Source organism: Dreissena polymorpha, chromosome 14 (assembly GCF_020536995.1).
Source record: "Dreissena polymorpha isolate Duluth1 chromosome 14, UMN_Dpol_1.0, whole genome shotgun sequence".
Taxonomy (NCBI): domain Eukaryota; kingdom Metazoa; phylum Mollusca; class Bivalvia; order Myida; family Dreissenidae; genus Dreissena; species Dreissena polymorpha.
In genome coordinates this window covers 42,373,666-42,388,312 of record NC_068368.1, presented here as the reverse complement: position 1 = coordinate 42,388,312, position 14,647 = coordinate 42,373,666, and the positions used below count along the sequence as shown (strand labels likewise).

Genomic DNA, 14,647 nt, shown 5'->3' with positions numbered 1-14,647 from the left:
TACACAAGAAAAATCATAGAGATACACCTGTATCTCAGCCTTATTATAACCCTGTAAAAAAAGATTGAAAATCATTGACTGCAGTGAGATTAATATGAGACCATGGACATTTAAAATTTGTTAGCAGTCATTGAAAAATATGAAGGCCCAATTCTTTATGTGGGAAGTGTAAACTTGGTCAAAATAGTTAACACCTGTTACAGACAAGACTGAACAACATTGTCCTCAAAGAAGTCAATAGTATCCTATCAAGTCAATGTCATACCATAGACGGCAGAGCGTAGAATTACTGCATCTTATACAGAAATGTACAGAAGATACAAACATTTTACCCTAAACCTTCGCAGTGTAATACAACAACCACAGGACAAACAATCAAAAGAAAAGAGAAAAAATACCCATAGTTTGTGTGGGAATTCAACAGTAGATATAAGTATCAAGTTTATCTGATAACCCAGTTAAGATTAGAACAATTTTAACAGGTAACATGAAAGAACTTCTAAGTGATATTTTGTTTCAAACTAGGGCTTCTAAAAATAACTTACAATGTGTGTTTGTACCCTGAATAATGTGGCGTATGCTGGAATACCAACTTGATTAATGACCAATTAATCAAAGAAATAACTTAATACTTGGCCTATTGTTTCAAGTAAATGAATTTTTAATGAAACTGGGGTGTGCTCAAAGAAGCCAGAGCAATTATTAAGCAAAATAATACAGGAGGATTCTTGTACATAATTTTAACACGTTAAATCCCAACCCAACATTCTAAATTAGATATTTGACATACCCCAGTAATAGTGTAATGTAACCCATGTGCAAGTGGACAAATGAATGTTAGCAAAATTGTTAATTAAGGTTGGTGTGTATTACATGTATTCATGAATTAGTATGCCTGGAATTTCTCTGTTTACCAGTTTAAGTAAAAACTTTATATATGAGAACATTCTTAAGTTGGTACAGGTGTCTAACGTTAATCAACCGAAATAAACAACTGTAGATCAAAAAGTAAAATTTGAAGAATGAGATGTGAGACATGAAACAAGAACAGCTTTTAATTGTAATCTTTTATTTATTTAAATACAAATTGAACAAAATATGGTTTATATCACCATGTACTGACACAGAATGATGTTCTGCAATGGTTATTTTTAGTCTATTTGCAATGCAAATAGACTTTTGTAACACCGCATTTTAAAATCACAGGGGAAAAGGTTGTCCTTTTCCAAGCCTTCCCTGATTTTGGGCAGACGAAATAGATTTAATATATAGTATTTCGTAATTGTTACAATTTTTCATTTAGAAACTTTTTTCTAACATTTTCTTCCAAGAACATTGCTTACACCATTTTTAGTGAATTTTTCAAAGCTCGTTTTACGTGAAAAAACGTTTTTAGAAACTAAAAAACAAATTTCGTTCATAAAACAACTATGTTATTGGCAAAAGCGAGTGACTAGAAATATTGGGATTCCATTGTTTTTATTTTTAGAAAATTACCATCTACAAGGAAAACTTAAAAGAATTACTTCCCTTGAAAACAAAGGGAGACAATTATATTACTGCTTCATGCGAGGTAGGGGACTTTTATTGCTCGGCAATAGTCTTGTTCTTCATATAAAAAAAATATTTTGATAGCCTTTTACATTTATTCAGACAGCTAATCCTAAAACATTTACTTCAGCAGAAACTTCCCTGTATCTTGCAAATAGACTTTAAACGCCATCGGTGCTCTCGTATTAGAAATACAGTGACTGACAATCAAACAGAACCTTTAAAATAACAAATCATAGGCTAATACATTGAACTGAACAATTTTGAATTTGCAAATATAAAATTATGTACTAAGAATTATTTATAATGCAATGTCATTCCAAATTATTGGTAATAGAATACTGAACCATAGAGAAATTGTCATTGAAGTAAACCAATTTGAATGATTGAGTATTAATCCTTCTAAAACAAATTTAGTTTCAGCAATAATGCTAAGAAATTATTTTTTTTCCTGAATTATTTCATTATTTTATCATTTTTATTCCCCCACAAACGAAGTTAAGGGGGGGGGTATATGGGTATACAGTGACCTTGACCTTCAAATGAATGACCTTGAAATGACCAGTGGTTACTAACTAGTTATGGCCAACCTTCATGTCAAGTTTCAAGACTCTAGGTCCAAGCATACCAAAGTTATAACAACTTTAACATTTTTTATATTGAAGGTCACAGTGACCTTGACCTTCAAATGAATGACCTTGAAATGACCAGTGGTCATCTGTTAATCCTGGCCAACCTTCATGTCAAGTTTGAAGACTCTAGGTCCAAGCATACCAAAGTTATACCATGAAATAAGAACTTTAACATTTTCTAGCACGCCGCCACCCCGCCCGCCCGCCCACCCCCCGCCCGCCCGACAACATCAATCTATAAGCCGAGATTTTTTCGAAAAAAATCCGGCTAAAAACACTTTATATCAATCTCGCAGCCTTTGCCTATTAGCTGTGTACAGAATTATGCCATTACCCCTGGTAATATTTCAACATTAAAGTGATATTATGGGCATTTTTCACTGTTGAATTGAGCTGAAAAGAATTAACAGGTCAAAAGAACTAGTTAAAATGTGGTAACTGACCAATAATCTACAACTCATCTTGCTACCAGTGGTTTATAAAAAATATATATTATTTTCGATATTTTACACGACTCATCCAGTCCTCTAAGCCGAAATGATCCGTAAAACAAAAATGTGTCTTTGTGTCCTAATTGAACAAATCAGTGCATTAAAACTACATTTAGACTCACATCGTACATCAAATTATTTCTGTTGTCAGTTGTCAAAACGTAAGTACGGTTGATATTCAAATGGATTATTTTTCTCTTTCCGTGATATTGTTTTAGTATGTTGATGCTGCATTAACAAATATAAGTGTATATGAAGTGAAACCATGCACCAAAACTAAACAACGGTTGCGATAGACACCTATATTCTGTTAGATGCCCATAATACCACTTTAAATAAGGAACCTTTTCCTTAAGGTTTTTACTTTTAAATTCATTTATCAGACAGTACAAATTATCAAGAAAGGAATTAATATTTAACCATTCATACACATTGAAAGCGTAGGATGCCTCCTATAAATAAAAAATATGCTAAATTCATGTGATAAAGAGTAGGAGATCCGGTGTGATCAGGGAATCTGTTAATCATACATGAGGACAAACTGAAAAACAATATTATTTAGCCGGAATTGTGTAGCTTTTATATTTGATCAACTGAATGTCAGGTGCTGAATTTTGAACTCTTGTTTATAGGAGAGTAATAGAAAAGGAATTTTCTAGCCATTTTGGGAAAAGCAGTCTGGACAAATTGGGATTTTTAAAATCGATATTCAAAATGACAATTTTTGTTGTTTTTTTTCAATGAAATGAACCAAATGGGGATTTTTTTAATCAACAAATATTGACACATCAGGACAAAATCATATAAATTATAGTTATATACTTTGTTAGATGTTTATGAAATAAAATTTGGATATACATGTACAGTAGAGCCAACGCGGCACAAACATAATCCGCGGCTACGCCACGGCCAGATTATTAGTACGCGGCGGCCGAATCGTGTGTTCACGTGGCGTATCGCCGTGGCACTCGGCATCGATCAGCGCAACGACGCCGAGTCTGTATTAACCTCGCGTACTTTCGCAGAGTAAATCCACCGCATGCGTACGCGGCGGATCGAGTGAAAAGATATCCACCTTCATGTACATACATGTATGTGTAGCGTAGAATTAATTACCGTAGGTTTCCACGTATAGCGCGCAGTTTTTTACCTCCGAAAATCAAATTAAAAAGCAGATGCGCGTTATACATTGATACAACGCTATCCTGGCTGCTAAATTGGTAAAAATATGTTGTGTAATCGTAAATAATCAAAATGGCCGCCATGTTTTTTTTCCAGAAAACCACCACCCTATAATGTTACTGACTGAGGGGCCATTGTCGAAACAACCAGAAGTCGCTACTGGTAGGTATGAACGCTGTAGAAGAAGTTTTGTCAAAATAAATTTGTTTGAATAAACTTGCGGACATTTCTTTGTTTGTGTTTTAACACTTCCTTTTCGATGAATTCCGATGGGGATTGTTGTCGAGAGCAGGCAAAGGTAGGTGCGAACGAGGTCTTTTTACGGGTAACGGTAGGTGTGAAAGGGGATCATTTTGCACTTCGTAATTGGCAGATGATATTGAGTAATATGTGCCACGACTTGTGACAATATGCAATTGCATTTTGTGTGTATAAATATTTAACGTTCAACTGTGGTGTTTCAAACTATCGTTAGCAATCGCCTGAACTACAACACAGAGAGATATTGACATCGTCATACAGAACATCATCCAATTGAAATTGTCTACCATCAAAAGTTTTATCTTGAAATTGTCTTGAAATTGTCCATAAACACAAGATTTATCTTGATTGTCATAATGGGTCGTGTACGTCAGTCGTATACCGCCAAAGAAAAGCTTGATGTTGTCAAGTACGCCGAGACTCACGGTAATCGAGCTGCTGGGCGTGAGTTCAATGTCGGCGAGTCATCGGTGCGGGAGTGGCGTAAGAACAAGTCCAGTCTGCTGAAACTTCCGCGTTCAAAGCAGGCTCAGCGAGGGTCGTCTGCTCACTACCCAGATGTCGAAAAACAGCTGCTCGCCTGGGTAGAGAAGAGGCGCGACAGTGGAATCGCTGTTTCCACTGTTGAGCTACGTATGGAGGCTCGTCGGCTCGCTAGTCTGAGCGAGTCGACAAAAGACTTCAAAGTGTCAGTTCGATGGGCCCACGGCTTTTTGAGACGCCACCACCTCTCTATAAGAAGACGAACGCATATAGCGCAGAAGCTACCGAGCGACTTTGAGGACAAGTTGATCGAGTTTCAGCGCTATATTATAAAGAAGAGGACGACTTTTGAATTCGACATGGCACAGATTGGCAACGCTGATCAGACCCCGCTGACGTTTGATCTTCCTGCTCATACGACCATTGCAGCAAAGGGGTCAAAGACGGTGACCATCAACACTACGGGAAATGAAAAGAATCGCTTCACCGTCATGCTTGCATGCACAGCAGACAGTGGAAAGCTCCCCCCGTATGTTGTCTTCAAGCGGAAGACACTTCCAAAGGGTGTCACGTGGCCCACCGGGATCATCGTGAGAACACAGGACAAGGGGTGGATGGACGACGATCTGGTTAAAGACTGGGTAAAAACGGTCTGGGGAAGACGACCAGGCGGTTTTTCCAAACGAAGCCTCCTTGTCCTCGACGCCTTCCGGTGCCATCGTTCCCCGGCTCTGCTGCGCCTACTCAAAGAGGACTACAAAACCACTCTTGCCATCATTCCGGGTGGCTTGACCAGCGTCCTGCAACCACTTGATGTATCCATCAATAAGCCAATGAAGGTCCTGTTGCAGCGACGCTGGAACCAGTGGTACAGCGAGGGCGACCACTCCTTCACAACCACCGGGCGCATGCGGAAGCCGGAGTTGGAGGAGATATGCAAATGGATAGTAGAAGCATGGCAACAATTGGATCCCAACATCATTGTGAAAGCCTTCAAAAAGTGCTGCATTTCCAACAACCTAGATGGGACTGAAGACGACTCTGTTTGGGACGACATGACGAAGAAGACATCCGACGACGAATGCTCTACAACTACAGATGAAGAAGACCACCACGAACTACAAGACTACTACGAGGAAACACCGACCGGAATGACAGACGAACAGAAAGAGAAGTTATTTGAGAGCGACAGTGACGAAGAAGAATTTGAAGGTTTCGACGCATCTGACATCGACGGAAGACCGCTCTAGACGACCGCGGAAGAACGACAAAGACAACAACGGCCCTTCTCAGGGCCACCCATATTATCGAGAGAATAGTCTTAACAATTGTCAAAAAATATATTCCTTCGCCCGCATACCTCAACAATTGTATCCCTGTCTTCTATGCGTAATTCAAATTTACCGGTAATGCCCACGCTTTCCTCGAGGAAAAATCACACGATGTACACTAATTCTTATTTTCTCACGTTTTTCACGAAATGCACGTGGACTGTTAATCTTTTGCTACAAAATTATAAAATTGTCAGAAAAGTATAGTGCTATGCAACCCCTGCTCCTAATCATAATGACGCTTCCTATTTTGAATGCTTAATTAAGCTTTCCAATGCCCCGGATTATTGGACTGTGTAATAGTAAAATGGCGGCCATTTTCGGTCCGATTTGGTGGTTTTATTGTCTTGAAATATTTTTTTCTCCATTTTTGCATTTAAAAAACAGCCTGCGCGCTATACACGGGTGCGCGCTATACGTGGAAACCTACGGTACGCACAACTGTTAATATTTCGTACGATTATCATTATAAAATTTGTAATCCGAAACACACTTCCTAATTTTAATGCTAACGCGACCTTTGGCAAATTCTAGCGTCAAATAAACAGTGCTAAAATATCCTTTGTTTCATAAAAAGAGCGCGAAAATTATGCAGACATGTAGAACGTCGTTTGGAAAGTTTGGGTGTATTTTGTGTTGTATAAATACATGAACGGCGTAAATCGCGTGTTCAGTGGAAAAAAAAAACGCCCCGATTAGACGTTATTTCATCATCTCTATAAATAGTACCAAATGCAAAAATGTATTTGATACTTAAGGAAATATCGAGAATGTTTGTGTATGGTAAATATTTACCAGCATTTGCTTTAAAACTGGAATATAAGGGATTATCGGGTAATTAGTAGCGATATTAACTGTATAATATGAACAAAATAAAACGTGTTTATATGCGCATATTCAAACAATAGTAATAATAAGCTGATAATTAACAAAACAACAAAGACGTCGTCACCGTCTTGATTATTGATGTGGCTTCAAACTGCTAATTTTCTCAGCTTAAATATAATAGCAAAATCAACATGCAATTAATTTAGAAATCCACCATACGCTGGAGCCTTGACCACTTGTATGTGCGAAAACATAATTACGTGACCTTGTTTATGTGTGAAATACATACACTACGGGCGGGAAACAAACTTAATTGGCCAGACACATTAACTATGCTTACGTGTATATGCTAATACAATCCGCGCACAATAAATTTATTATGATTTTAATTATTATTATAATTGTTCTTTCAAAATATGTTAACTACATGTAACTAATAATTTTAAAAAGATATTTTATTTCATGATTCGCATCGACTCGGCATCATGTCGCGGATCGCGGCATGCCGCGGCGGACAGATGCGAAGTTTCGCGGCGAAATGCGACTTGCCGCCGCATACTGACGTGGCTTCAAAGACTGACGCGGCATCAACTCGTTTCGCCTTGCCGCTGCGGATCGCGAAATACGTTTGATCCGCTTTGGCTCAGTACTGTAATTAATCATGAGTCACTTTATTCTCAAAACATAAAATAAAATGACTTGTTGTTTTTTTTAAATTGGGAACTATTTTAACACTTTCGGTTTGGGATAGGGTCCGTTTGCTTTGGGATCGGGTCTGTTTCACGGACTTTTTTAAATAACAGAAAAAAAACTATAGTATACAAATGTTTTATAAGTTTCCATCAAATAACTGTGACAAACATGTAGATAAGATCTTGAGAGGTTACTCAGTCCTTCAGTAAAGTTCTGAAGAGGACACTTTGATGTAACTTTGATGTCATATCCTGGACTCTTACCAAGCAATTAGGGTTTTCAGATCTTTTTTCGATTCAGTTGAATCTGGCATAGCATAAAGTGCATTCAAGATTCCATAAATCAGAATGGTGACTATGAAAGATCTAGAGAGTCCTTGTTTGATAAAGATTGCGTTGCAATATTCCTACTGGAATGAAGTTAATCAAAGGAAAATGTTCATTGAAAGATCCTTCTTTATGATTAAATTGATCCAAATGTTCTCAAATAGTTAAAGTGACATATAGTAAGTGTCTAAAATACCCAAACTCAGTAAAAAACTACTGAGCTTTTTTTTAAATGTTCTTTCTACATTTGTTCTTTAACTAATTTTTAACTTCTTTCGTTGAATCTGATCATGCACTCCAATGGCAAGTAGTAACTGCCCAAATATTTTTGCAGGATGCATGCCTCAGTGGTCACAGCTTGGCGCAATTCCATCCCAATCGGTTTTAGAACACATTTTAACTATCATTCTTAATTTTATGACTTTTTAATATAATGGGATGTAAATCTCATGATGCAATGTGGTGACGATAGCATGCAGTTTTAATTGAATGGAAATACGTACGGAGGGATGAACAGAAGACTGTCGTAACTAATATTAAATAAAGAAGGAGATACAAGAGTTAATATTCTCAAAGCATCAGGTACGATATCATGCAGTTTTAATATGTTATGGAAAATAAAATGTATGAACTGGTAAATGTTCCTGACTCAAGTGGTAATGATATCCTGAAGTTTTAATTAGATTGAAATAAATTATATGCACTCACTGGTAAAGCTCTACAACATGTAGATGCATGGGTAACCAAACCATGCAGTTTTAATTTGATTGAAAAAAATTATATCCACTGGTAATGTTAAGGCTGATGAAACTCGAGTTCAACTTATATAGTAATTTCAGCACGTAGTTGAAAATATTGATAGACAAGTATGATCATTCATAGGAAGATTAAAATAATGACAAACCATACATGAATTACAGATTAAATCTTATACTCTACCTGCAGTGGAAAGCAAAAGAAAACAATGCCCTGTAACAATAATTATGGGCTTCCAGACAGTATAAATCAGTAAATACAACCCCAAACATATGGCACAGTGGCAAGTGTGTGTGTGTGGGGGGGGGGGGGGGGGTCCATGCCTTTGGCTGATAGAAAATCTGGTATCCAGATTTATGGTCTTTCACAGGAGGGTAAATGAATTTGCTGGGCCAAGATTAGGTGTTGATGTGTACACAATGTATGTGTGTATTAAAAGGTAGGCCATTCTTAAAGTGTATTAATAGATGCTCTGTACTGGATACATGTAACCCACCTCATGGGAAATGGGTCTTATGCCAGATGCAGCCAGCGTTTCTCTAGACTAGACCAGCCTGTGCAGGCTGGTTACGAGCTACCCGGTCCACTAGCAAGACCTTTAACCCTTTGCATGCTGGGAAATTTGTCATCTGCTAAAACGTTGTCTGCTTAATTTCTAAAATTAGCATTTTCTTCCATTTTTTTCCAAAGAATACTATCAGAATAGTAAACAGTTTGGATCCTGATGAGATGCCACGTTCTGTGGTGTCTCATCTGGATCCAAACTGTTTGCAAAGGCCTTTAAAATTCGGTTCCAGCGCTGACAGGGTTAAAACTTGAATTTATAGCAGCACTTAACACTCGAGACAAGAGAATGTTGTAAGCCTGTCTACATGTATTTGAGACCGCGAATCTGAGCAAGGTGTTTTAAAATATATCAGTGTAAGGCTTGGGAACTTATATCCTTCTGCAGGATAATATAAATTTAATTCAAACACTTCATTAAATGTGCTTTTCGAGCTGAGTGCCTTCACAGGCATGACTGAGACCTGTGAATCCAACAACATCCATGAAGGAACATCTTGGATAATTAAACAACTACTTATATAGTTTTTACCTTGCTAATAAAACAGAAAAATATGTAGCAGAGGAAATTTGCGATTGTCCGTTCACTAGTAGATTTTGCGAGTAGATTTAGGTCCAGGCAAATTGATTTCAAAAATTGGTAGTCTGTCCAAGCAACAAGCTTTTAAATCTTGTCATACTGTAGTATTGTCTAATTAAACAATGTATTAGGTTTTGATATGCACCTTTAAGAATTCACTTCAAAATACATACATGGACATGTATACTATGACAGTCTGACACAGTGTGACACATGGTAAATGCTATGACTAGGGCTGTAACGAATGCACTAGGTGACGAATACGATACGTATCACGAATACAGGGTGGCAAATATGAATATTTATTCGCAAATATGAATTTCAATGAACAAAAGTAATACTGACAACTTGACATGGCATTATATAGTATGAAACTATGAGTATTTGTCAAATTTTGATTAATTGAGTATCATTGCATACTGAAAATATGAAATATAACACTTTGAAATCACAAAACACTGACTAGAACTGCTTAAACTTTGAACACAGTTTTGAAAACATGACTAGTAACAATAAAATCCTTGAGTAGAACAATTTAGAGTCAATAGTTGACACATATTAGTGACAGTACTTATTCACATTTTTTAAATGAGCAAATGCCAGATAGGTGATGTAGATGATATTTCAATGTCATCAATCTGACATATGCTCATTTGATATATTGAATAAAAACAGTGTCACAAATAGAAAAAGTATTGAACAAGAAATAGTTTTCATTACCCCATAAATACTGACCACAACTCAAATATTCAACCGGTGCCCGCCATTTTTTTGATAATCTCACTGTGTAACATAGTGGGTGGGATAAACATGATGAAAAACGCCAGAATAAGGAGAAGAACATTTAAATATAGGGGTTTATTGTATGAACCTTCATTTGTAAGGTAAGATTAGATGATTTAACTTTCAAACTCGAGACCACGTTGTTTGTATTCGTGAAATATTCGGTTCGGGAGGTGGCAAATAACGAATACGATTCGTCCACAGCCGTATTCGAGTAATTCGAATATTCTAATGTATCATTACAGCCCTAGCTATGACTGAACCATAAATCACTTCTGGTAGACTGTAAACAGTTTGGCAGGTTTCATTCCATGCTTGAATACATGTTTAAGCAAACATGTTAATTATATTCAAACTTTTTGCTTGGATTCACATTTGAAATTATTCCACTCCTGCAAGCTAATTGTCAATGCATGCACAAATTTAATAACAATAGTTACAGAGTCCAATTCCTTCATGTAACAATTGAAGAATTATATTTATAGAAATCAAACATTATATTAAGAATTAGTTTCAGTTGCAATTTCAATTTTCTGACAACAGAAATATTAATAGTTAACTTACAACTTTACACAAAATTGTAAGTTTTAGGTGCAAGTATTGTACAATTAGATTTATTCGTGTTTTTTCAATTTTCAAACAAGATGTGTTTGTGAAACACTATGTCCCACCCATATACATGTATTTGACCTTTGTACTTGAAGGATGACCTTGACCTTTCACCACTCCAAATGTGCAGCTCCATGAGATACACATGCATGCCAAATATGAAGTTGCTATCTTCAATATTGCAAAAGTTATGGCAAATGTTAAAGTTTGATGCAAACAAACAAACCAACAGACAGGGCAAAGTTATTATGTCCCCGGGCCAGTATAGACTGGGGGACATAAAAATCTTGTCGCCGTGACTTTAAATTGGAAATTGTTGTTGTTTTATGCTTGATAATAAGTGTTTTAAACATTATATTTGTTATGGTAAGAGCTTGTGTCAGAGTGAACTGAACATTTTGATTTATAAAAAAAAGGAAATGCTTTATTTGAAATTTAGTACTCAATTGGATTTAGCACTCAATTGGAACACATTTCACTTGTCTTTTTCCGCCACAAATTGAACCAAAAAACCACAGTCTGTTGAATTCATATGTTTTATACCAAGCATGCATTCAATTCAAATGAAATAACATGAATAACATAAAATTAGAATAAGTGAGCTCAGTTTTCAATGCAGCACAGTCCACAGTCTTTCACGCAATGTTTTTGGCCTTTTATACACAAATTATCATGCAATTTGCAAGCACTTTTCTGTATCAGCGATGTCTGAAAGATTTAATTTAAGTGTCAGGAAATTATTTGACTTTTATTTGATTGTCCTGAAACTTTGCAAAAATTTATAAAAATTACTTCAGTCACATGACATTTTGCGTATGCAAGACTATGCAGTCTTTTAGCGTCACTGTTAGATACAATGTACATGTATTTTAGGTCATTTTAAACTAAAAGATCAAAGCATGCAAGTGAAAAGTTTTAGAAGATTAAGTGCCGACACTTGACATTTCAATACCTTGATAAAGTAGTTTATTATTATTTATACAATCATCCGTTTGAATTGCACAAAATGTAGTGAAACTTATGAACACAGTGAATTTTTTCCTTCTTCATAACGTAAAAGGTACTTTACAAAATAAGGAAAAACTACAAAATTCCCAATAGCCGTTGATTATTTCTCACTTTGGATGTTCCATAGGAAATGTATGAAGAAAAAAAATTCCTTTAGGCAGAGTCAGTTGTAACAATAATTATGTTATAGAGTTTCTATGCTTAAAAAGGCAATATATTAGAAATAAATTGCATCCCAACATGCAATAAACACTATAATGACTATGTATCTCAATTTTATTACATAATTACTTGTTCTAATGTAATATATTCATCGTCACTTTGAACTATAAACAGTGCGTTAAAGTCACAAGTTCAGACCTTGTAATCAAATGAACTATTATGGTATATGGGCCAGGGGTAAATGAGTGGGTCATAATTAAATAATGAAGCAAACATGTAATATGCATTAAGGGCTTTTCACCCTTATATAACAGGGGCCGAAATTCGGCCCTTTCCCAATTGAAAATAAGGTCATTTTTTCCCAAAATTGATAGAGGAATTTCCCAAATTGTAAAAAAAAAAATTTTTTTACTTAGACCTATTGGGCATCTCCCAAATTGAAAGCAATGAGCTCTTATATGTTTAAGAATGCACCACAATGTGTCTTTTAATACTTCTGCACAATGAAAAAGACCCTGTTTCACTAACTTATAAAAACACGGTTTTCCCAAAATGACCAGTTATCGCGCATGAAATTCCCAATTTGAAAGGCTACAGCCTCTTCCCAATTTCCTGATGAAAAGCCCTGGCATAACATCACAAAATGAATAACTCTACAGTATTCTTAACTTACTTGTCATATTCTTCGTTGTCAGCATCACATCTGGAATCATTGAGCTTTTTTGCTGTTTTCTGCCAATTTTTGCCATGTCTACATGTTGTCAATAATATTATATCCTTTTGGTTGTGAACATGGTACAAAGAATTTCTCGTTTCTGACCCGATACCTGTCAAATAGCGTTTACCTTTAAATCCTAATAAATAGTACCTTACTGGGGGTATATTGTTTGAGGAAGTATACAAGTGTCCTCTTTCCCCACCTTTCTGAGGGTGATCTTTGGCAAAAAGGGGTAAAGATATATCAAAATTTGGACGAAAAGTATTTGTAGACATACTCGCTTTAACAAGTATGGCTTGACCAAAATTAAAATCAACATTTAACACATAGTCCGGCCAAGTGCCGGAATAAAGATTAAAAATAAGATGATTTTTCCCATTATTCCAATGGGGTAGTCTGCTAATTTTGGATTCAATATCTTGAATCATGTCTTCGCTAAGTACATCGCGATCTAACGTATCTAAAGGCAGGATGAATAAACACGCTTCTTTCTCGTCCGTCGTGTAAAACTTTGACTCTTGTATGGATGTGATAATTTTACTGTAGCTGTGTGAAATTTTATCCTCCTGTGGGTAAACATACACCTTAAACTTTTCTTGGCACCGCGTGAAGTCAAAACACGTCTCCATCCGACATTTCGAGTAATCTTGCCCAAATACCGGCTCTCGCCGCAATCTAGGCGACACATGCAGGTCTTCGCCAAACGAGTAGTCGCTTGAATCGAGGAAGGACAAAAATGCCCCAGCTTCAACAGAATAGGATCTCCCATTTTGTATAAAATGACTTGGAAGCTTCTTTAATCCTATGAAGAATACTATCAACAATAAACCACATAAAACTGCGGTTGTGTAACGTTTCTTAGCCTGCATGGGATTTCCAATGACATTATTCCACTATATTGAATATATCCACATTATTAAATCACTTTGAAACGAAACATTTTATGGTGAACACTAAAATAAATCCAGAGACACTATTAACACATCCACTCTCTCCGCCATTTTACAGAGTTGTGTACAGTGCACTTCACCGTGATTCAGGTCTTGTATACATGTGTCTAGATAAAATAATCTCACAAGCACGTGCGATGATCATCTCACAATTAGTAAAAGCCAGTCAATTAACAGCGCTGATTTGTTTATTACCTTACATGATTCTATTCAACAGTCACCTTAACTCAGTCCAACAAAGACACGGTTCGTGCTACTCACTTTAATCTGGAAATCCCCGTGTTTATAAATAATGACGTCACCCAGACGATGTTTGTTCTAAAAATAACTTTAGGAAAGACCTTACGGCGCGGTATGATCAATAATTATGTTACTGATGATAATTATGCCTGCATGTCTGCTGAAGATGGTTGTCTCTCAATTATATATGAATGTAGATTTTTAATTAATAGCAATAGTGTATACGAATAGAGCTACATGTTAGCGAGCAATATATTGTAAAAAAACAGCCAAGGTACAACATTTGCTTCTAATTGAGTGAGGCACGCGTCTGATTAAACAGATGTTGAATGTAGAATTGTATCACTTTAGTTTATAAGTGTGTTACAAACTTTGTCACTAGTTGCTCTGGTCTAAACGACACCACGATTCTCAAGGATATACATAGAAACAGCACGATATTAAAAAAAAAACGGCGACGTATCAAATTCAAGACAGATCGAGGCACGCACTGCATGGT

The 14,647-nt window shown here is 36.3% G+C and overlaps 1 protein-coding gene across 1 annotated transcript in view; it reads right to left on the bottom strand.

The window, feature by feature from the left end:
• Nucleotides 1-14,177, bottom strand: part of LOC127857791 (exostosin-1-like) — a 112,333-nt gene extending 98,156 nt beyond the window's left edge. Inside the window, exon 1 of the mRNA XM_052394457.1 lies at nt 12,914-14,177. Within this exon, the coding sequence (XP_052250417.1) occupies nt 12,914-13,827 (914 nt within the window). The 5' untranslated portion in view covers nt 13,828-14,177. The remainder of the gene's footprint in view (nt 1-12,913) is intronic.
• Between the last annotated feature and the right edge of the window lie 470 nt (nt 14,178-14,647).